Here is a 24,419-nt window from a genome sequence, read left to right on the forward strand (position 1 = left end):
TAAGTTTTTAAGTATGTTAAGCAGAAATATGTATAAGATGAAAATGAAAAGTCTTCATTTATCTTCCCCAGTAGCCCTGACTTTATTTTTCACTGTACTTAGAAGACAGAAACAGGAAGACTGAATTAAGGCCAATCTGAGTTGCATACTAAATAATACACTTAGGTACACACACCCTTAAATTTTATTTGAAACTGAGCTGAAATTTGAGAAATGTCACCATTATGTGTAAATTACCAGTTGTTGTTTCTTCTAGATTTTATATGAGATTGTTCCATCTCATCAACTGATGTTAGAATTCCATGTATTACTTAGAAAATCAGGTAAATAATTTTTTTAATATATCTTTATGTAGATATTCTATATACTAGGAAATTAGTAAGCAGTGATGGAAGGGCCACTCTCCCCATCCCCTGTTTTGTAATTAAGCTCAACAGGATCCCATTCCTTTAGGTTTTGCACTTCAATGGCAGAATTGTGCAGAGGCTACATGCCTCACTAAGCGTTTTCTGACTCTTCCTTTACAGAAAAAGTTTGTCTGCTCTGATAGAACATTGGGCAATGGGTAGCAAAAGAGAAATGACTTCCATTTATATAATTCACTTCATTTTAATTCCTGTAGAGCTTCAGCTAGGTATAGAAAAGTACATACTTACTAGAAGGAAGTCAACTTGCTAAGGTAATTATACCAAAACTATGCAAATCCCTCTCCTTAAGAGAAGAGAATATGACAAAAAAGCCTAAATAGGGCAGGTTCTTAGTATATAAGTAGAAGAGTGTATTTGGATCAGACTTACTGTCTTGTTCTCATTAGCATGAATTCTTCTGATTCATCACAGGAGAATGAGCATGGTAAATTGTTTTAAACATTTAATCAGACAGAAGCTTGTGATTCAGTAATACTTGATCAACTTTATATCTTTTTAGCTTTGTGCACTAATTCAGTAATGTATGTAAACTTGGACTTACCAATATTGCAGAAAAAGAAGAACACCGTAAACTGGGTTTGGAAGTGTTATTTGGGCTTTTGGATTTTGCTGGATGCACAAAGAACATAACTGCTTGGAAATATTTGGCAAAATATCTGAAACAAATATTAATACAGTAAGTAAGAAATAACATTCATTACCAGAACATTGTAAATAATACTAATGGATGTTTTAGCTAATGTCTTTCACTTGGTTTTTTTTCTTGTTTAATTTATGGTACTAGGGTTTGAATTCAGAGCTACACACTTGCTATCATTGAACCATGCCCCGAGCTCTGCTTTTCACTGGTTATTTTTGAGAAAAGGTCTTGGGTCTTACCCAGGTGTCCACCTGGACAGGAATCTGCTTATTCCAGGCTTTCTGTCATTGTTGGGTGACAGGCGGGTGCCTTCTCATCTAGCTTCTCTCCACTTAGATGGAGTCTTGGGAACCTTTCTGCCCAAGCTGGCATGGCTCCATGATCTTCCCAATCTCAGCCTCCCAAGTAGTTTAGAATGACAGGCATGCACTACTGCTTCCGACAATGGGTTCGGAAGGGGTCTAGTGATTCTGTCTTGGCTAGGCTCCATCCACAAGCCTCCCTCAGATTTCTCAGCCTTCCATGTATCTAGGATTATAGGTGTAAGTTGCTGGCATCCTGCAATATCTTTCAATTTTTAATTTTTTTTTTTTTTTTTTTTGCTTTAAAAAGAAATTCTTGTTCCTCAGCTTTTCAGCTCAAGGCTAGTGCTCTACCACTTGAGCCAAAGCACCACTTCCAGCTTTTTCTGTTGATGTGGTGCCGAGGAGTTGAACCCAGGGCCTCATGCATGTGAGGCAAACACTACCACTGAGCCACCTTCCCAACCCCAAGGAGCTGGTTTTTATTTTTTATATGAGAAGAAAGAATATCACAATGTTAAGTTTTAGTTTTATATTTTGTCCATTTTAATTGTTGTGTCAAACTTCAGAACTGACTAGATGCTGGAAATAGTACATGCTGATTATAAAATGTTTTTATAAACATGTCTTACTCTATTTGTATGTCTTACTCTATTTGAGAGTTTATAAGAAAACATGCAAGTGGAGAACAAATTTATTCTTAAAAATTCTAGGGGCTGAGAAGTCCAAAGTCCAAAGTGAAGGTGCTAGCATATTTGGTGCCTGATGAGGGCGATCTTCCTGGTTCATATCGAGTGCCTTCTTGATGTGTGGAAGGGAGCAAGGCAATGAATGCTCTGGGGCTTTTCCTGACAGCACTAATCTAGTTCATGACTAAGCTCACATTCTAGAGTTTCCCATTTCCTTACCTCCTTGTATCAACATAATGGCCTGTAGGTTTCACATGTGAATTTGGGAGAAGGGAAACATTGCATTGTGATATGTTGGTACATTTATTGTTAACCACTTTCCAATTCTAACATACTGTTTCACCACTGACTACACTATAGACTCTCTTTTTCCTTTTCTTTAAAGAAAAAAAAAAAGACTTTTAGTGGAGAGGAAAAGAACTAATTTTCTAGTAAATAGAGTTTATATTTACTTCTTTCTTTGTATTAAAAGTAACTTAGCTAGTTTGATTGAACTCTAGCCCACTTCTTTAGCTTAAATTTTATATAATAAAATTTATCATTGTTCTTTACACGTAATCTTTCTTGTATGTGACCATAGGGTTCTTGATAGCCAGGAAATATACTGTGCATTTTTCTAATCTCTAGAAGTTTTACCACAGAGAGCATGTAGGTGCTAAATAAGCATTTAATCAAGGTATTGATCAACGTTTAGCTTGCCTCAGTGCTGCTATCATAATCATGTACTCAAGCATTTGTATGAAAATGGTATCTGAATTTGTATTGCAATTCTCAGTAGTGTATATAACTTTATGGAAGGTTCTAAAGTAACTCTTCCTGGGGCGGGGCGGGGGAGGGGGGGGGAGGGGAGACAGAGGTTTGCTGGTCCTTGGGCTTGAACTCAGGGCCTGAGCATTGTCTCTGAGCCTTTTTGTTCAAGGCTAGCACTCTGCCACTTGAGCCACCAGTTCTACTTCTTACTTTTTGGAAGCTTGTTGAAGATAAGAGTTTCACTGACTTTCTTGTCTGGGCTGGTTTTGAACCATGATCCTTAGATATCAGCCTCCTGAATAGCTGGAATTACAGACATGAGCCACTAGGGCCTGGCTAAAGTAATTACATGATATGTAATTAAGTAATTGTGACTGCTAACTTTTTTTTAAATCATTTACTGTGTATCAGACACTGTAAGAAGCTTTATGTGAAGCATGTGGTGCTACTGAATCAGTACCATTTTTATCCTCAAGGAAACTTAGATTCAGAAATATTAAGCAATTTACTTAGGATTACACAGTTGGTAAATGAATGATCTGAGCTTTGAATCCAGAATTTTACACTGTTAATGAATTGAAATAGGATCTGGAGAGTAAAGAGAACACAAAAGGATTTGCCTTCATGCTACTGCCAGTCATGTGCCAAGCCATGTGTGTACTCAGAAGTTCGTGTGGAAACGTCTTCCTTGTCATCTTTCCTCAGACTCGTCACAGATTCTCTAATTCTGACTCTGCAGATTTGTCCCCTCATTGCATCATTGACCTTCCCTTTGTGATATTTCTCTTTCCCAGAAATCATCCTACATGGGTTCAAGAACAATGGAACTCCAGGAAAACCTGGTGGCCAGCCTTTCACTTCAGCTACTTTTGGGCAAAATGTGATTGGAAAGAAGACACAGATTTGGCTTGTGAGAAAGCTTTTGTGGCTGGGATATTGTTAGGAAAAGGTACATTTACATTTAAAAAAAAATTAGGGCTGGGAATGTAGCTTAGTGGTAGAGTGCTTGCCTAGCATGCCTGAAGCCCTGGGTTTAATTCCTCAGTACCATATAACAGAAAAAGCCAGAAGTGGCGCTGTGGCTCTAGTGGTAGAGTGCTAGCCTTGAGCAAAAAGAAGCTCAAGGACAGTGCCCAGGCCATGAGCTAGCTCCAGGACTGGGGGGAAAAAAAATTAACATGGCTTTTGGCGAATGTTGAAATTCCACAGTATAATTGATTTATTTAGAGGTTATCAAATATAGTGCCTAAAGCTTCTGTGTGCTTGAGAAATAATTGGTGAATGGAAGAATGAATCTTGAGTTGGGCCCAGGTGATGTGCATGTGAAGGCTCCTATGCATTGGAAACAGTGATTTCTAGTTGTTGCTTATGATTGGTTTTCATGCTCTGACTGAGTGTTGTTTGGGGTCATTAAGATGCACAGTGCTTACTCTAAATAATAATAATAATAATTGGGTTTTTGGCCTGTTCTGTAGAAAGGTTACTGAGATGTAAAAGGACAAAATTGTTCTTTAGCTAGGTGCCAGTAATCACACCCATAATTCTAGCCACTCAGGAGGCTGAAATCTGAGGGTCAATGTTCAAAGCCAGCCAGGGCAGGAAAGTCCTCGTGAGACTCTTACCTCCTATTAACCACTCAAAAACCAGAAGAGATGTCAAAGTGGCAGAGTGCTAGCCTTGAAGAAAAGAGCTCAGGGATAGAGCCCAGGCCCTGAGTTAAAACCCTATGACCAACAACAACAACAACAACAACAAAAGTGTTCTTTAATGACCTCACTATTCTTTAATAGCTGCATGTTGTAATTATTTGTTTCTATAAGGAGGGAACATTTTCTCTCCTGAAGAGAAAAAATACTTCCTGTTAGCATATAAAAAAGTCCCCTAAAAAGAAGAAAGGAAAATTGATTTTTCTTTGATAAAACTTTTCACTTGCTCTTACCCATACGGTCCAGAAGTGTTTAGCCAGTACAACTTTTCACTGCCACTGAATATGAAACAGTGGCCAGTACTGGAATAGAATTGCCACAAAATATGTTCAGAAATGAAGATACAATTAAGACACATGTTGCTAGGAAATTTAAGGTGTCCTAAAGAGATTCTTTAATATACTGATGGCTTATTTTATTTTGGAATTAGTATTCAGCATATATTTCAGATAGTTACTAAGATTAATAAAATGTTGGTTTTATGCAAGAGAGGGATTAACAAATAAGAATGTTATGGAAAATGGCTAGGGACAGAACTGTGGTTTGAATTGTCATTTTCTATGCTTTCTAGGGTAGTGCACATATTTGGGGGTATCTGTATTTGCACTAATTTTTCCATTACTGTCACTCACTTGTCACATACTTAGGTCAAGCAGTTGACCTTTGGCAGCTTTCTGTGTGAAGTGAGCATTGTAAACTGTTTCTTCCATATTTGCTAATGGGATTGTTTTAAATACCAAGTAACCATCTCATCACAGTACCGTCTGCATCAATTATAAACTGTTCTAGGAATATAAGAAAGACATCTCCTGCTTGAAAATAGGCATACCTCTTCTTCTGTCCAGGTGTTAGTGTGGAGTGAATAGCCTTTTTGGGAGTTGAATTGGGTTTCTTCTTGCTTTGACTATAATTATTTATACCATAAGATGCAAATTCTAGTTGTGGTGGTCTACTTTTGCTTTGCTCTTAGCAGGGGATGTAGTAGCTGTTTCTGTTTCATGTGAAAAACAAACAAGGTCCCTTTCTCCTAGCAGAGACACCTTGCTACTTTTAGCTCTCAGTATACTGAGTTAAAAAATTATTAAAATTTTATAGTTTATTTAGATTTTTGTTTTTTTTGTGCCAGTCCTGGGGTTTGATCTCAGGGTCTATCACTGTTCCTGAGCTTTTGAGCCACAGCTCCACTTACAGTTTGTTGGTGGCTCATTAGAGATGAGTCTCACGGACTTTCCTGCCTAGGCTGCCTTTGAACCATGATCCTCAGATCTCAGCCTCTTAAGTAGATAGGATTATAGGCATGAGTCACTGGCACACTGCTTAGCTTTTCTTTTTTGTTAAGGTAGGAGTGACATTCTTTCCAGCTTTCTATGTAAGTGTAAGCTGAAATGTGGATATGATGAAATTCTTTGTTATAACTAAAGTGATATGTTTAGAAATAAGAATTAGTATGTAACTCCTTCCTATTCAGGAGGCTGAGGTGGAATATCGCTTTAGCAATATTCAAAGCTAATCTGGGCAACATAGTAAGACTGTCTAAAAAATAATCAAAACCCCATAAATTACTAGTAAAACCCTAGAACCAAGAACATTATGATAGATGTCATTGTGACTGAGTTACAAGCTAACATTGAGATAGAAGCTAATTTGCCTTTAGAGAGGCTCATATATGAATGTATATGTATACATTTTATAGTATATAGTATAGCATAAGGTATATACTGTATATATACTTATGTATGTATAAGGCATATCAACATATTAGGGGAGGAGTAGGACACAAGCTAAAGTATATGCTTTAATTATGATGGATCAGAACATGTAGGAAATAATACATTTTATTGGTGACAGCTCTTAGAAAATGCTAAGGCCTATGCTATTGTGTTATAGACAATATAAATAAGTATTTCATAATCAGTATGCCAAAGTTGAAGCGTAAGTTTTGAGATGAAGACATATTCTTTAAAATTTTAAGTATTAATTCATTAATTTATTCACTTAAGTATTTATTGAGTATTAATTTGCTTATTTTTTAGGTTGTAGATATTTTCGGTATATTTTAAAACAAGATCATCAAGTGTTAAGGAAGAAAATTAAGCAAATGAAGAAATCGGTGAAAAAATACAGTATTGTGAATCTGAGCATCTGATACTACATTTATTTCATAGTCGGAGCTAAGTGTAGTAGCTCACTAGGTGGATATTGAATGTATTTATTTGCTGTTTGGATATTGTTTATATGAGTATAAATAATTATTTTTGTATTTTTATATTTCCTTTTTTATTAGTTACAGCTGATTGCTCTTTGATATATATATATATACACACACATATATATTTGGTAATGTTACAGGTAGCATTTTTTTAAAGGAATGATTCTTCAAAGGACAAAGTTTGTTAGATAATGTAACTATAGAAATAATTATTTTCTGATTGTCTTTTTAGTGTTCTGTAATAAAATTTTGTGTTGCTGTAAAACAAATTTGTATTCTTCTTTTAGATTCTAATTGGCCTATGTTAGATTTAGCACCACAAGGCACAATGCTAAAGCAGTGTCTTGGCAAGTTTATTAGGCCTTACTCTTGGGTAAGCAGAGTAAAATCCAAATTTGAACAAATATGTTTTCTAATCTATAGGTTACTGGGGGCACCAGTTCCAGTCTAGAGGAAAACAAAGGCGGAACCCTGTCAGAACTTTGGAGGCCCAGTGGGTTCCTGTGGTACTCTTGTAGGGTGACAGGGTTAGTACATCACAACTAAAGTTACAGCATGTAATGTGATAATTGTTTTTTAAAACACATGCCACTGGCTTTGGCTCTGGCTTCCTATTTTAGGCTATAATCTCATACACAAAGGGCCTGTCACTGAATTCTCAGGATATAGCATAATGTGTGATACATTGTTACCAAATGTGGACCTAATGAGAGATGAAGAACAAAACTGTGCAGGAGATGTTGAGTAGGTGAGACATTCAGTACAGGTGTCTTGGCTCATTCGGTTCCTCCTCCCCATTTCAGGAACCCTATGGCCAGCTGCACCAGAACTCATAGCTGGAGATGTGGTGCAAAGAGAATATAGAGTAAATAAGAGCAGTGGCTTTAGAGTTGGTCTGGATCCATAGACCATTGAAAGTAACTAAGAATAGCATGAATGTAAATCCTGTAAGGAAAATTACGATTTGGCAAATTCCCCAAAGCTTTCTTCATCATAAATGGCCACTAAGATTAGAACAGAGATTAGCACTTAAGTCTTTCACACATCTTTGGCCTTCCCTTTTTGCGACCTATAGACCAAGGTAATGTGGGACCCAGATCCCGCCGCACTACCTCCCACCCCCATTTATTCCTAAGACTGCTGAGTCTCAAAAAACGCCAAAGGCATGGCCATCCTTGAGTGATGAGTGTCTTGATCATGGAGCAGCAGGGTCCAGGGCCAGCCACTCCAGGCTGAGCAGTGTCCAGTGCTCACAGGTTGCATCCCGCACCCGCTGGGCTCAGGCGCAGGCGCAGGAGCCGGAAAGAGTGCGCTGACAGACTGGGCGTGCGCAGTGCTGGCCAAGGAGGCTGCGGCGGGGGAGGGGGGAGGGGGGGAGGGGGGAAGGGGGAGGGGGGAGGGGATGGAATTGGCAGAGCAGCAGGAAGAGCTTGTGTCTACTGGTGCTGTGGCCAGGGACCGCTCTGTTCTCAGGCAGACCGGTAAGGCAGGTGGGAGGTTGCCTACGCGAATACCCAACCGCAGGGGAGGCGGTGCCAAACGTCCTAGCTTTCCTAAGGCCTCGCCCCTACTCACAAGTAGGGGCGTGCGTCAGCAGGAGGAGGAAACTCCTGGTGCACACTTTTCCAGGGTACACAGCCAGCGAATTCAAGATCAGTTCAAGATGAGTCATATTTCATGTAGGCTAGATATCTGAAATCCTGGAAAAAGATCTCTGAGACATTTTTTTCTTCAAGTTAGTCTTTTTTATTGAAGGGAGGGGGTGCTATCACCTGCCGCTTGCCAGCCTGATGGGGCCACGCCCTTCCCCCCACAGAGGTGCTTCCCACTCCTTTACAGGCCCTGCGAGCTTTCCTCTGTGAAGACTGAGTCTACCGAGGCTGGCAGGGACTGCAGGCCTCTGATCTCAGCGTCCCACGTAACTTGGGATGATAAGTGCACTCCACTGCACCCAGTTATAGGTTGAGAAGTTTTCCATGTGCACCCTAACTGACGTCTAACCACAGTCCTATTCTCAGCTTTCCAAGTAGCTAAAGGTGGAGCCTGCCACCATTCCTACAAGTGAGAAAGCTAAAATTTTTCTTTTGGTAAACTTATTAAAATAAACTTATTAAAATTAAAACTTATTAAAATAAAACTTAAGTTTTATCAAAATAAATATAATATAAATTATATATATATATATATATGTATATAGCCAGTTCTGGGACTTGAACTCAGGGCCTGGGCGCTGTCCCTGAGCCTCTTTATGCTCAAGGCTAGTGCCCTACCACTTGAACCACAGCACCACTTCCAGCTTTTTCTGAATAGCTTATTGGAGATAAGAGTCTCATGGACTTTTCTACCCTGACTGGCTTTGAACTGTGTTCCTCAACTCTCAGTCTCCTGAGTAGCTAGGATTATAGGCCATCTGTGCCCAGCTAGAACATATAATTGTAAGGTCTGCTCCCAGATGGCTAGCAGACTCCACCCTCCTCACAGCAAAGTCTCCACTCAGTACCTGCATCACCTAGGCAACTGGGACACCTGGAAGAGGTCACATCTGCATCCGCTGAGGTCACATCTGAATTTGATGTGGCCACACCCTTCTCCGCCCATACCCTAGATAAGGCCTAGCCCAGGCCCAGAGGCTCTCGCTGCTCTTTTCTAGCTCTCTCTGCTCTCTCTCTGTTCTTTTCTAGCTCTCTCTGCTCTCGGCTCTCTCTCTCTGTGCTCTCTGTTCTTCTCTAGCTCTCCCTGCTGTTCTTACTCGGCTATCTCTCTCTCTGTTCTTTTCTAGCTCTCCCTGCTCTCTTGCTGCTCTCTTCTAGCTCTCTCTGCTCTCCCTCTGCTCTCTCTGCTCTTTTCTAGCTCTTTCCTCTCTCTTTCTCTTGCCCAGCTCTCTCATTCCCAGGCCTTTCCCAGCCACGTGGAGTGCCAACCTTGCCTGATCCCAGCAGGTCTACTTAATAAACCTACTCCTTGCATGAATACCACGTGAGTGCTGCTGTTCTTACTCGGCTACCTCTCTCTCTGCTCTTGTCTAGCTCTTCTCAATCTCTTTTCTCTCTTTCCTCTCTTTCCCAGCTCTCTCTTTCCTTGGCCTTTCCCAGCCGCATGGAGTGCCAACCTTGCATGGTCCCAGCAGGTCTACTGAATAAACCTACCCCTTACCTGAATACCACGTGCGTGCTGGTGCTGTTCTTACTTGGCTACCTCTTTTTAAAAACCTAACAATAATCATATCCACTTGTTGTTTAAAATGATTTCTAAAAGTATACAGATGATTTTATTATTTTGTGTTGTTGAAGTGATGGTGAAGTGTACAGTCCAGGAGCAAGAAGCACCTATTCCTCCAAAAGCTGATTCCTTTTATGAAAGAAACAAACAAACAAAAAAAAGAAATAAAGAGAAATGAAGGAAGAGGACTATTCTTGTCCTTGTTCTGTGAGGTTTTGGTGACTTCCAGTCTAGAGAAGATGGTGCTCCCCAGTTCTCTTGGTAAGAGTTCCAACGAGTGGAATATAGCTCTCCAAGGGTTTTGTTCATTTTGTTTTGCTTTGAGACAGGGTTTGGCTGTGTGTCCTCAAACAGTGGATCTTCCTGCCTCTGCCTCCCAGTCAAGTTTGTTTTACCAAGTTAGGGGAATCATGGAATGGTGGAAAGAACACAGTTCCTGGAATTAACACATACTTGGCATCGAATTGTGATTTTATCCCTCATTAACAGTGCAAGAATTATTTCACCTCTGTGAGCTTCAGGTTGCTTATTCTGAAAAAATGAAGAACAGAGAGGAAAACCTTTCTGTGAAAACATTTAGCACTGTGCCAATTATATAATGGAGGTGGCTTCCTGGACCCCTCCCATGACAAAATTGTCTACCTTTATAAATGAACAGATTCCTCTAAGAGATTTCTTAGAGGAATTTATAGTTGATCTTTAAATTCTTAATTTTTTGTATACCATATTTCAAATTGGTGTTGCCAAGAACCATGAGCAAATTAAAGTCTTCATGTTATATATCAATCTTCATGCTTCTGAAAAGAGTAGCTACTGTTCTAGAAAGGAGCCTAGGGATTGTGTTTATGCATGTTTGTCCCTCCTCTCTTTTAAAACAGTGTGAAGAGATTTTCTTCCTTTTTCTTTTTCATGTGTGTGTGTGTGTGTGTGTGTCTGGGGTGGGGGTGGGGGTGGGGGGGAGGGTGTTTTCCCATGACTGCAATGTTTCTGGAAATTTCCTGTTGTTTGACAAGGATACTGGAAACAATCATGTTCTTCCCTCTGGATTTTATCAACTCAACTAATTAAACCCAGTTTTCCTTTTATTTCAGTCATTGTGTTTTGCCTTACTGTTTTGTTTGTTTGTTTGCTAGTCCTGGGCTTGATAAACTCAAGGCCTAGGCCCTGTCCCTGAATTTCTTTTTGCTCAAGGCTAACACTCTACCACTTAAGCCATAGCACCACTTTTGGCTTTTTCTGTTTATGTGGTACTAAGGAATCAAACCCAGGACTTTATGCATGTTAGGCAAGCACTCTAACCACTAAGCCACATTCCCAGCCATGTTTCACCTTACTTCCCTGAATACTAAATCTAGGAAAACATAATTTCTAAATATGATGTGGACAGGAAGTTAAAAAAAATCTCATGAGACATAACCAGTTACTATTCCATCTCCCTTGCTGTGTATCATATACTTCAAGGAAAAAAAAATAACCAAAACCCAAAGCAAGTTCCTGCCCTTACAGAGAACAAACGTTTTCAACTTGAAGGGCATCAGACTCCTTAACTGAAGCCCATAAAGCTTCCTGGCAGCTCATCACAGAAGGCTAGAACTTACTCATCTCTGCAGGGACCAAAGGATTGCTCCAGCCATGAAATAAGTCTGGAGAAATGCATGAAGCGCTGTCCCTGAGCTTTTTTTTTTTCTTCCTTTCTCAAGGCTAGTGCTCAACCCAGCTGAGCCACAGCTCCACTTCTGGCTTTTGGTGCTTAATTGGAGATAAGAGTTTCACAGACTTTTCTGCTCTGGCTGGGTTTGAATTGTGATCCTCAGATCTCAGCCTCCTGAGTAGTTAGCATTACAGGCATGAATCGCTGGTGCCCAGCTGAGTTTTTCAGAGTGTAAGGTGGGTGGGGAGAAGTGATAGGACAGCAGCTGTATGATTCCCAGTCACTGGGGCTGTTACAAGTGTGCCAACACCTCACACGGAGGAAATTACAGCAGTCTGTGTTGTGAGCATGTGCCGCACACTGGGGCTTTCTCCCAGTGATCAAGAAAACTCATGTAGATTGGACGTGACAAGATCCTGAGGATCTAGAGGTGGATTTTCCTTTTTTTTTTTTTTTAGCTTTTTCCTCTTTTTTTTTTTTAAATTGTGAAAATACCATACAGAGGGGTTACAATTACATGGGCAAGATAATGAGTACATTTTGTATCAAGCATTGTTGCCTCCTTTGTTTTCCCTTCCCATCCCTTCCCATTCTCCCCCCCAGCCCCCCCTTCCCGCTTCTACACCCCCCCCCCAAAGTTCTTTTTTTGATATAACATCTTGTACATCTCATTGTTGCAATGGGTCCACCTGTATCCCTAGTTAAATGATTTGTTTTTTCCCTTCCCCTCCACAAAGTATACCAACATCAAATACAGTGAAAACAGGGGTTATATCGTGGAGGAGGGACATAGAAAGCAACAAAGAAATAATCTTATAAATGTGTTAGAAACAATCGCAAGAAAGAAAAAAACATTTGAATCCTTATCTTGGGGTTCATTTTGCCTAACATCAACTTATCTGACCTTTTCTGCTTGACTCAGACATATACTAGTTATTGCAAATAAGGGAAACCATGGGTCCTATGTTTCTTTGGGCCTGGCTTACTTCACTTAATATAATTTTTCCAAGTCTTTCCATTTCCTAACAAATGGGGCAATGTCATTCTTTTTGAGGGAGGCATAGAAATCCGTTGTATATATAAACCACATTGGATTTTCCTTTTTATAAGGTAAATATAGTGTTATTTATCACAATGGCAGAACAGATCAAAGCCAGATCTCCTCCTGGCCATTCTTTTAACAAATGACTGAGTTCCTGCTCTATAACAATTACTGTCCTGTGAATGGAGATACAGTAACAGAGGGAAACAGTAATTAAGAAAATTTCAGAAAATGATAAGTTAAAAAGCAGGAGTGGCATATACAGAGCCTTCTAGAAGTGATAGATGTGTTCATATTCTTCATTAGGGTAGTGGTTTCACCAGCATATACGTGTGCTAAAACATATTAAGCCATACAATTTATATATGCATGGTTTATATATCATTTATACTCAGTTCTTTAAAAAAAATAGATACAGTAGGAAGTATGGAAAGCTAACTCAGATTTTTTGGTTAGGGAAGACTTCCTGAGAAGATCACCTCAAAGCTAAATACCCATGGTGGGACTGCCATGTTGAAATGAGGACAGAACAGATTCACATTGGCTGAGGAGGCATGGTTACCAGCGTGTCAGGTCTGCAGTCTGATAAGAGCAGCGGGGAAGCCGTCAGCCATAGTGCTGCTTTCAATATCGAAGCATCAGGGCAGGCATCAGAAGAGGCAGCCTACATCCTTATCTATACCCTATTCAGATGGCCAGCTTCTTTCCTTTTCCCATTATAGAAAGCTGCCAGGGAGCAGTGGGAAGCATCTGTAGAATGAGCATGATAAAGTGTGTGAGCTGGCTCAGCTTTGACATTCCTGTGATCTTTTCCTCTGCAGTGTTTCCTTCCCTCCAAGAGAAAGAAGCCAGTGCTGGCTGCTGGCAGCCATGCCGACCCTGCCGGCAGTCTCCTGCAGAGCACTGGCTAGTGACTGGCATGTTCATCTTGGAGAATGTGCACTTCACCAAAGACGTGAGCAACATCAAAGTTTCTGGTCTGTCTAGAGGGTGAGATTGGACCCATTGGCTGGCATTGCTTAGATGATAAGAACAGTTGCTAAGTAGCTTTGGAACAGGTTTCCCATGAGTAACTGCTGCACCCCAACTATAAAAGCTCTCCCACGAGAACCAGCCTTGGCGGGGTGTGACTGTTGTGCTGCCTTCTCTGTGCTAATACAGGTATGAGCATCATCATGTGTCCCAGGACATGCAGAGGGCTAGTGCTGCTCCCCTCATACCTCAGTGTGCCTCTTGCCTACTCCATGGTGCATCCATGCCCTACCTTCTACTCCTCCCAGCTTTACAGTACCATATTTCTTCCTCTTTGGCATTCTGCCTAGGTTCTTTCCTACCTAAGGCTCCCTTTCTTCCCTTCTTTCTCTACCAGGGCAATATCCACCGTGGTGACACAGGACCACAGATGCTCACGCTGATCATTGAAGCTATCTGTTTCTCTAATTCAAGAACGTATATAAGTACCCAAGAGGGGCTTGGTTGCATGGCTCACCTAATTATCCACAGTAATTTCTTCTTTGTTCAAGTTACAGAAGTTGCTGGGCGCTGGTGGCTCACACCTGTAATCCTAGCTACTTAGGAGGATCACAGTTCAAAGCCAGGCAGGGAAAGAAAATCCGTGATACTCTTATTTCCAATGAACCACTTGAAAACTGGAAGTGATGCTATGGCTCAAGTGGTAGAGTGCTAGCTCTGAGCTGAAGAGTTTAGGAAGAAGTGCCTAGGCCCAGAGTTCAAGCCCCACAACCAAAAAAAAAAAAAAAAAAAAAAGTTACAGAAGTTAACCCACTCCTTGGATTACTTTGGATGCATCTCAGATAGCATGTTTGAGAGCCTTTGCTCTGGGTTGATATCGACATTTAGTGTGAAGATGAATGTGGCCCTTCTTCCCTTCATATTTTGATGTAATTTCTCTTTATTAGTTCCTCCCTGCTACAGCTTGGACATCAAACATCAGATTGTAAACCCCAAAGGAAAATCAGCCCTAATTGTTTACTAGGCTATATATCAGAATATACGAAGGATATAGACCTTTGCCAAATTATACCTGTGTTTAGAGCTCATCTTATCTGGAGAGGTAACTTTCTTCATTTCTTTTTTTTGAATTTTATTTTATTAAGATGTTGTATGGAGGGGTTACAGTTGCATGAGTAAGGCGATGAGAACATTACTTGTGGATCATTGTTACCCCTTCCCTTCCTTGTTATTGTCACCATCCCTTCCCTCCCTCAGCTCCCACACTCCTATCCCCTCTCCCCCTTTCCTTTCTTCTTATGAAAGACTTTTTATTTTATTTCTTGTTGGTCCTGGGGCATGAACTCAGGGCTGGGGCTCTGTCTCTAAGCCTCTTTGTGCTCAAGGCTAGCACTCTACCACTTGAGCCACAGTGCCACTTCTGGCTTTTTCTGAGTAGTTTTATTAGAGATAAGAGTTTCATGGACTTTACTACCTGAGCTGGCTTCAAATAGGAATCCTCAGATCTCAGCCTTCTGAGTGGCTAGGAGTAAAAGCGTGAGCCATGGGTGCCTGGCTCAAGGAAAGATACACACACACACACACACACACACACACACACACACACAATTACCATTTATGAATATATAGCCATATTCAGTAAACCAAGACTCAGAGCTTTGGTTCCACTGAAATCTTGATAATAACTCAAAATACAAACTTTTTCCCCCCACCAAAATGCTTGAATTTCTGTGGCTCTTAAGAACAAACTTATTGGAGTTTTTGACATGATTTCCATGGGTGGGCCAGGTCACTTCTCAGTGACCTACCATCCCAGAGGGAATCGCTATAACCAGGTGCCACGGATCCTCCCAGCATCCCTTCCTCTGGAGGCCTAAAATCCAAGAGAGGACTAACTAAACTTTATCATCCAAACTTCCTTCTTTAGCATCTCTAGCATGGAAGGGCCCCCACTAAGTGCGGGCCTTGTGCACAGTGTGGCAGCAGCTTACTAACTAGAGAGGTGGTGTTTCCTTCCCCACTCAGAACCCAAATGAACACCAATAGAAAGTGAGAAAACAGTGTTTCAGACAAGGTCAAGTGTACATTATTACGGCATTTTGGGAAATTTCACAGCACTCTTCCATTCAGGTAGAAGGAACCAAAGCAGTAGGTATATGAGTGTGGAGACTCTCGTATCAAAAGCCAAACTCAAGCTCAGCATTTTTTTTTTTTTGGTGCTGGTCCTAGGGCTTGAACTTAGGGTCTGGGCACTGTCTCTGAGCATTGTTGCTAATGGTGGCGCTCTACCACTAGAGCTATAATTTCATTTGTTTGCCACAGCAACCCTGTGGAGACATCTCATGAATAAGAACATCTGGAATCCTAGAAGGGCAATGGTTTCACACATCTAGAACACATCACCCTACCCCTTGGACTTCCTCTACCAGGCATTACCTCCCTGAGCGGGGGTGATACTGCTCATGGAAAACCCCAGAAACCCAGACTTCTGTCTCTGTCCCATCTCTTAATCCTGTGGTCACAACATTGTATGCTCAGGATTCCTACAGTAGCCCAACCAGAAAAGGGGAGAATCCTGCAGACCTGTCAGTGAGGGAGACAAACGGGCCTCTCTCCTAGGGCAGGGGCATCTATAGAGATACCTAACCTGCCTGGACTTGTCTGGGGCTCTCCATTCAGACCCATTCAGATCCAGGGCAGTCCAAATCCCCAGGCCAGGTGTGCATTTGCCCTGGAGCCTCAGGAGGCATCACAGGGAGCAACAAAGATCCTGGGGTAGTGGGTCCTTTCAAGAGGTTCCCTTGGAGAGGTGGGTGGTGGGAGGGTGCCATACTTGGCAAACATTGAAGACTTAACACTTGTGCTAGGGTCCCCTGAGTGTCTTGAATTCATGTGTCAACCTGGTGTGGTAGGTGCAATCCTTGTTTTACAGGTATGGGATACTGGCTCAGAGAGGTTAAATACCATTTTAAGGTCATCCAGCTAATAAATAGAGCCAGGGTTGAAATTCCAGTTTGAGAGGCACCAGAACCTTTGTATTTCCCACTGTACCTCAGTCACCAAAGAAGTGCCTACTTATACCCCCTGAGAGCCTCGGGGTTTACAGAGGAGACCTGGAGATCCTCCCTCCGAGGGCGTTGGTACAGATTTGGAACTCAGCAATCTGGTGAATGAAAAACCTGGAAGGAAAAGGGTTACAAAAAAAGGGGTTACTGCTGGGTCTCAGGAGGTAGGGCAAGGGGTCTATGGTCTCATGGTGGTACCCAGCAGCTATGTGGGCTCCTCGGTATCTAGGAGAGATGGACTTCCTAGCATTGTCTTTCAGCAGGAACTGACTACCAAGGGGCACAAATACTCCCTCTCCCCACCAAAAAAAAGGCAAGCCAGGGGAATACAAAGCATTTACTTTGAACAAAGGATGTAACTAGCACAGAGAGAGAGAGAGAGAGAGAGAGAGAGAGAGAGAGAGAGAGAGAGAGAGAGAGAGAGAGAGAGAGAGGAGGCCCATTGGGGAAGACAGCTACTGGACCAGCCTGAGAAGGGGCTTGTACTCTCCCTTCACTGTCTCCATTCCCACAGGAGCTACCATTCAAATTGGCCAGGGTTAAGTGGCTGGTAACAGAACACTTGAGCCTCCACAGCTGTCTGAGATGACCTTAGTCTTCCACCTGGGTGAGGGAAGGCTATACACCCAGAAGGGTTGATCTGAGGGTGGAAGGTCAGAAATCAGGTGTGATGACAGAGATCATGAGCAGAGGAGGGGCTGAGTCCTGCTAGCAGCTTCGTGGTGACTCCAGAACTCTCGGAACTCACGTTGCACAGCTGGAGGAAGCTTCTTGCTGGTGCGCCACCTTTGGTTGCACGCGGTAGTGCAGCAGGAATCATTGACTTTAGGTAGGATAAGGTTGAACAGTCCCCTGGACCTATACAGTTTCATGTAATCTCTTTCTCATGCATGCATATCTATATATTCTGTATAAATATTATATATACTTTGTATTGGAAAGGTGGCTCATGCCTGTAATCACACCACCCAGGAGGCTACCTTGTCTTATAAAAAAGAGAAAAGACCCTTCTGCTCTCTCTATGGGCTGAGGATGTACCTTGGTGGAGGAGATTTGCCTAGCATGTGCAAGGCCCTGAGTTTGTTCCCCCAAACCCTCTAAAAGGATTCCCCCATTTATCCTTTTACCATATTACATCCTCATCTCTATCTGTGAACATACAAACACGAAAGTATACACACATGCACATACACTATTTTAGCTGAAGGAAACATCCCAGGAATGTAAAATCTCTGGGCCTAACCAAGATCCTTCCCCAAATTAGATTAAGCTGCTTTTGCCTAGCAAAAGCTTTCTTAAAGAGTTATCCATTTAGATAGAAAAAGGGAGGAATGAGTTTCAGTGGTACCAAAAGAAAGATGAATTCTTCTCTTTCTACCTTTCATTCACTGTATGTTTCTCCCCACAGCCCCTGTCCCCCCCTCTCTCCCCCCCCCCCGCCCCCGTCACTCTTACAAGCTTAGAACAAAATGGCTTGGCACTTTTAAATTGTCATACTGCTTTATCATTAACTTTCAGCATCCTTTTTCTTTCATTGGCATTTTCCTTCCAGAGGTAAATGTGTCTAATTATGAGACCACCAGCCTGGTTAGCATTTGCCACCACCCTCACACAGCTCACGTGCTTCCCCAGACTGTCCCCAAGAATCTCCCGATCTATCAGCCCTTGCTGGAGACGGCCCAGCAGGACAAAGTCGGTACAGGACCGAGGCATTCCATCAGGGTGGTAGCCTATCTCCACCTGTCCCTTCCGTAGGGCATACTTTCCATCCACGATGGCTCCTGTTATCACTTGCACTCTTCTCAGGTTTGCTGGATGGTTCAAAAGCACCGTCAAGTGGTTCCCTGTGCTAACGTTGTAGGTCCAAAAAAATGACTCATCCAGTGTGTAAGCCTCCCAGGGCACATGAACATCAGAAACCTTCATGTCTGTGAAAACAGCGGCAGGGAGGATGTGTGGACCGTAAGGATTCTCCTGAATGTTCACGGCATTTTTGTCACCAAAGGGGTGACGGTACAACCTGTGATAGAAGAGGAATGGTCTGTAGAGCAGAGGGGTTTTCTGCCCCAGGAGGGTACGGAAGTGAAGGATCAGCCTGTCGAGGGGGTTTTCCTTGTGGAATAGGAGCAGGAACTGGGCCAAGAACGGAAGATCCCTGCTGTGGAAGAGCTTGCCAACGAGTCCCATGTTAGAGAACTCCAAGAGTACCCATGGGTTGGGTTTCATGGTGGCCACTGTTGAATAAATATGGGTGACAAAGTTGGGGGCACAAAAGACGTTGTCCTCTAGTAGCAGGAAGTAAGGAGAGAGGTTTTGGGCGAAGCTCATGAGGAAGGCATGGTCTGTGTTCTGCTTGGAGTAGAATTGCCCTTGTGAGGTCTCGTTCTGGGTGCCATCCACAGTGGGGTAGGCGTCAGGGGGAGCATGGATCACTAGCAACTTCCCTGCCAAGATCTGTGAGCTGTAGAGTCTTGAAATGTGGGAGACCATTTGTCGGAGCCAGGTGAAGTTGGCATCTGCTAGGTGGAGCAGCACTGTGAGATGCTTCTTCTCAGCTGGGGAACAGGTGCGATATAGTGAAGCCAAGGTGTCCAACAGGTGGCCTTGATTTTGTTGTGACACTGAGGAGATCCCCACTGTCAGCCATGCTAAGAAGAGGGGAAAGCAGGTACAGTTGTCAGCGGGCAGTAGTGGTGAGGATTGTTATAGGGTTCTGGCACGGTGGAGGAGGCTTGTCATTCTAGCACTGTGGAAGCTAAGGCAGGAGGGTTACAAGTTTGGGCTTCAAAAGAGACTCTCTAGACAAAAATGGATTATAGAGAGGGAGGTGTTATTTGGGACCCCCTCTCAACCCTCTCCCATTTCTCATTTGTTCTTTGGCTGAAGGAATTTTTGCATCCTTGCTTCTCTTAAGCGTGCCCCATAACTTAGCAACATCATCCTCGACTTCAAGCTTATTAGATGTGTAGAATCTCAACCCCAGAATTTTTTTTCCTGCTAGCCCTAGGGCTTGAACCCATGGCCTGAGCCCTGTCCCTGAGCTTCTTTTGCTCAATTCCAGCATTCTACCACTTGAGCCACAGCGCCACTTCTGGCTTTTTCTGTTTATGTGTACGAGGAATCGAACCCAGGGCTTCATGCATGTTAGGCAAGCACTCTACCTCTAAGCCACATTCTCAGCCAACCCCAGCATTTTAATGAAATCAGGAGAATTGTATGCATATTAGAGTTGGAGAAGTACTAGCTACATGATGCTGAGTCCTTGTGGGTTTCTTGGAGTATTTGAACCTCAAACTTTGAAGCACATAGTTTAAGTACTCAATAAGCACTATTATTGTAGTGAGTATACTTCTTTTTCTTTTCTACTCAGCTCACCTTCCAAAAGGTTTCCTTTGAAGAAAGATCTTAAGAGGGGATTCACCTAGAAATCAGGAGCCTAAGCTTTTTTGTTTTTGTAGTGCTGGGGAATTGAACCTGGCAAGCACACTAGGCAAGTGTTCTACCACTGAGTTATGCCCTCAGTGCAGGAGCCTACAGTTCTACTCAATTCTGTCACTGGATGCGTAATCTTGAGCAGATACTTCTATTGCAGGGTTTGGGTCTAAATACATAAAGCTAAGGGAGTTGGACGATGCAACTCCAAGACCCTCTTATACAAATGTTCTCCTCTATCGAACCTAATGTCTGCACCACCTTCTTTCTTTCTTTCTTTCTTCTTCTTCTTCTTCTTCTTCTTCTTCTTCCTCTTCCTCTTCCTCTTCCTCTTCCTCTTCCTCTTCTTCTTCTTCTTCTTCTTCCTCTTCCTCTTCTTCTTCTTCTTTGTTGGTTGTGGGGCTTGAACTCTGGGCCTGGGCACTGTCCCTCAGCTAAAGGCTAGTGCTCTACCACTTGAGCCACTTCCAGTTTTCTGGTTGGTTCAGTGGAGATAAGAGTCTTATGGACTCTTCTACCTGGGCTGGCTTTGATCTGTGATCCTCAGATCTCAGCCTCCTAAGTAGCTAGGATTACAGCCACTGGTGCCTGGCTGTCTGCACCTTCTTAATTACTCTTTACCCTTCAATAATTCAATGATTCTTTTTCCTTAGTTACACATTTTATTTATTGTTTGATTTCCCTTACTTAAACGTGTACATAAACAACTTCAACCACAGCTCTTCCTTTTACAGGGTTTACTTACTACTTTTCCTTTTACAATTCTATGCCATAAAGCTACAGTCTTCTATGTCCAGGGAATCAATTATCATTGCAGCCCCAAATATTAAGTTACATAAAGTAAGATGAGTCATGCTCTTTGTTTACCCAATACAACTATGTTCTGTGGATGACACTAACAAGTGTTCAGAAGTGGTTAACTTGGATTTCATTTTCTTACTACAACAAACAATTTTTTCCTTTCTTCCTCAAACTTCTGACATGTGAACATCTTGGGGAAAGGGGAAAGAACTGTTCATCAGATTCAAATACTGCTGGGCATGGTTCTGCCTTTTCTTTTCCCTTTCTTTTCATTCTTTCCCAGCTATATTACCCTACTTCCCTGAGATACTCCACTCCTTCCCCTCCTTAGCACTCACTCTTTCTTCTCTTTTGGTTTTTTCTTAAATATTTCAAGGTGATGGTGTGCCAGTCTTCCAGTGGCCGTAGGCTCTTCTTACTGTTATAGCTGTCCTCCTGGGATGATAGAAAAGGAAAATATGTACCTCTTTTCACAAAAGAACAGAATTGATGCCCCAGTGTCATCCCATAAGTTTCTCTAGGGGGAAAAGATTGAATTATTCTTCCCAAAGTGAAGCCAGTCTGAGGATGCCTGGCCATTGGCCAAGGGACCCAGGGCTCAAGCAGTATTCATTCTCTCCCTTACCTTAAACACATGAGAAATAAATGCAGCTTCTTTATGGACTAAGGGGTTCAAGTCCACACTCCCATCCACCCTAGAGCTTCCTCCTCTCAGGCAGAAAAGTAAAAGAAGGAGAGCCAAAGTGCATTGGGTGGATCTTCCTGGCCTCTACATTCCTACCCTCCCTCCATTCCCAGTTTGCAAACTACAGTACACATTGCAACTTGGTCTTTAATAATCACCAGGTTTTGACTATGCTCAATTTCGTCAAAGAGTTTCAAAGTGATGAAGAGCCACAGGAGTAGGAAGCCCACTGCAGTTAGGAAGCTGTGTCTGTTGGGATACCACGTCATGGCTGCTTTGGGATAGGGTTCCTAGAACAAGAAGTCAACACATACAACTGGAGGACTTTTGTCCTCTTGCTGATGCCTAGAATTTCTCTTCCATCCTCACCCACCCTTTCCCCTAATAGTCTATCTGAGAGCATGATCATGATTCACTTAGGCCTAAACTTGCCCTTTATCTGGTTTAGGAATCAGATGAAATGTTAAGTCTTATTCTCTACCTAAAGAAAGAGGGCCACTGAGGAGAAAGCTAGGTTTGCTTAGCATTTCTCCATGTTGTTATTATGACAGAACCTTCAAGGCTATGCTTAGCTTCAAGTGACATCATCTTATAGAGCAACACTTTCGACCTAAATTCCTCTATGTTAAATAGAAGTGCCAAGTCAGAATGGCACTTCTGGAGCAGGAGGGTACTTGTCCATCCAAGTACCACCATCTGCCAGCACATCATGCAACACAAACTTAAATGTACTTTATTTGCATCGATAAAGAATGATAGCCACAAGTGCATCAGATCATGTGAGACACACTGGACTCAGGAGCTTATGGATCACATCAGAAGTGATCACCTCACCTGTGCCCCCAAGACTGACGTGTGACAGGGAAACGGACACATCACCTGCTTCCTTGGCACGACTCTCATCTAGGAAAACTGCCGTAGTCAAGACCTCTGCCCTGACCCCAGCTTGAGTGCATTTTCACGGTTGCCTTCCCAGTAAATGGTTTGATAGAGGTGAACCTACTTTTCTTCTCAAGTCATAATTTTTAAATAAGACATAAAACATACTTATTGATAGTAATAGGACTTTACAGATTAAACCTTTTCTTACCTGGCTTCCTTAAGCAGAGATGTTTTGTCACATAGGTAATTCAGGAATTGTCAGGAACAATTCAGGAACAAGCCTGTATTGAAAGGAAATAGCTTTCTCTAGACCAGGAACATATAGATGCCAACCCTGAATGAAAAGGCTTTGCAATCCCAGTCACACTGATTTTTTTTTTTTTATTTGGTCGGTTGTGGGGCTTGAACTCTGGGCTTGGGTGCTGTCCCTGTGCTCTTCAACTCAAGGCGAGCGCTCTACTGCTTGAGCCACAGCTCCACTTCCGGTTTTCTAATGGTTTATTGGAGATAAGAGTCTCACAGACTTTCCTGCCCGGGCTGGCTTTGAACTGCGATCCTCAGATCTCAGCCTCCTGAGTAGCTAGGATTATAGGTGTGAGCCACTGGCACCTGGCAAGTCACACTGATTTTTATAAACCTGGAATATAACTCTGTCCCCCTTTGACTCTCCTGTGTTATTGACCAATTGTTTTGATTCAGCTCTGAATTTGACAGGCTCCTGGACGAGGGAGGGAGGGAGAAGGAGAGGGAAAGGGAGTGAATGGATAAGAGAAGCTGGGCTGATCAGGGCTAGTTACCTTACAAGTCTTGAACAGAGGATGAGTGAGTCTGGGCACAGCACTCTGAGGCCCCTTGAACTTGGCTCCCTCTGTGATGTCCCTCTTATGTCCCAGTCACCTCTGGCCCTAGCATCAGAGGGACCCATGTCCAGGACCCCCCTGTGATACGTGCATGCTTCACAATCAGTGCCTAGTAATGATCATTCACCCTGCAGCCCAGCAGCAGTGCTGTATGTGCTGGAGCCCGAGCGTAGGGCCTGTGCTCTCACTGCTCCCCATCCCCCTGCTGTTGCGCTACCACTTGAGCCATGCCTCTAGTTCTGAAATACTGTCTCGCGCGTGCGCGCGTGTGTGTGTGTGTGTGTGTGTGCGCGCGTGTGTGTGCGCGCGCGCGCGCGCGCTTGTCCTGGGCTTGAACTTAGGGCCTTGGTGCTGTCCTTGGGCTTTTGTGCTCAAGGTTAGCACTCTACCATTTGAACCACGGTACTACTTCCAGCTTCTTTGGTGATTAATTGGAGATAAAGACTCTCATGGACTTTCCTGCCTGGGCTTGCTTAGAACTAAATCTCAGACAGGATTACAGGCATGAGCCACCACTGCCTGGCTTGAAATATCTATCTATCTATCTATCTATCTATCTATCTATCTATCTATCTATCTATCTATCTATCTATCAGCAAATACTGTATCTTCTCCTCCTCTCCCTCTTTCTCCTCCCCCTCCTCCTCCTCCTCCTCCTCCCCCCCCCTCCTCCTCTTCTTTCCTCTTCTTCTTCCTTCTCTGAAATTAGGACCTTATGCTTGCCAGAAAAATGCTCTACCACTTGAGCCAAGCCTCCAGCTCTTTTGCTTTAGGTTTTTTTTTTTAGATAGGTTCTCAGCCTTTTGCCCAGGACTGGACTCAGACCACAATCCTCCTACTATGCTTCCCTTGTAGCTGTGATTATAGGTGTAAACTACCAGCTGGGGCTACATAAAAAATACACTTAAAATTTAAATATTGGCTCTTTAAGATAAAAAAGGTAAATAATATGCATAACTATTGCCCCCAAATATATACACTTTTTTCCTCAAATATATTTTATGGATAGTAATAAATTTAAGATCTCAGGAGGCTGAGATCTGAGGATCATGGTTCAAAGCCACCTTGGGCAGAAAAGTTCCCATG

At 42.6% G+C, this 24,419-nt stretch overlaps 2 protein-coding genes across 2 annotated transcripts in view; one reads left to right on the plus strand and one right to left on the minus strand.

Moving 5' to 3' along the window:
- Taf1a (TATA-box binding protein associated factor, RNA polymerase I subunit A) overlaps nt 1-6,812 on the plus strand; it is a 32,347-nt gene extending 25,535 nt beyond the window's left edge. The window contains exons 8-11 of the mRNA XM_042682334.1: nt 257-323; nt 981-1,104; nt 3,604-3,758; nt 6,549-6,812. Coding sequence (XP_042538268.1) covers nt 257-323; nt 981-1,104; nt 3,604-3,758; nt 6,549-6,661 — 459 coding nt within the window. The 3' untranslated portion in view covers nt 6,662-6,812. The remainder of the gene's footprint in view (nt 1-256; nt 324-980; nt 1,105-3,603; nt 3,759-6,548) is intronic.
- Nucleotides 6,813-18,164: 11,352 nt separating this feature from the next.
- LOC122109279 (alpha-1,3-mannosyl-glycoprotein 4-beta-N-acetylglucosaminyltransferase-like protein MGAT4E) lies at nt 18,165-21,860 on the minus strand. Its single transcript, XM_042681527.1, has 2 exons — nt 21,722-21,860; nt 18,165-19,321 (listed from the first exon to the last, which is right to left on the minus strand). Exons 1-2 carry the CDS (start codon nt 21,858-21,860, stop codon nt 18,165-18,167), a joined length of 1,296 nt encoding a protein of 431 aa, XP_042537461.1.
- Nucleotides 21,861-24,419: the final 2,559 nt, after the last annotated feature.

Source organism: Dipodomys spectabilis, unplaced genomic scaffold (assembly GCF_019054845.1).
Source record: "Dipodomys spectabilis isolate Male_0828 unplaced genomic scaffold, ASM1905484v1 ptg000069l, whole genome shotgun sequence".
Classification (NCBI taxonomy): Eukaryota; Metazoa; Chordata; class Mammalia; order Rodentia; family Heteromyidae; genus Dipodomys; species Dipodomys spectabilis.

Coding starts and splice junctions, on each gene's coding strand:
- LOC122109279 (XM_042681527.1), bottom strand. CDS start 21,860: ATGACGTGGTATCCCAACAGACACAGCTTCCTAACTGCAGTGGGCTTC. Junction 19,322..21,721: donor TAAAGACCAAGTTGCAATGT/GTACTGTAGTTT, acceptor CCCTCTTCTTAG/CATGGCTGACAGTGGGGATC.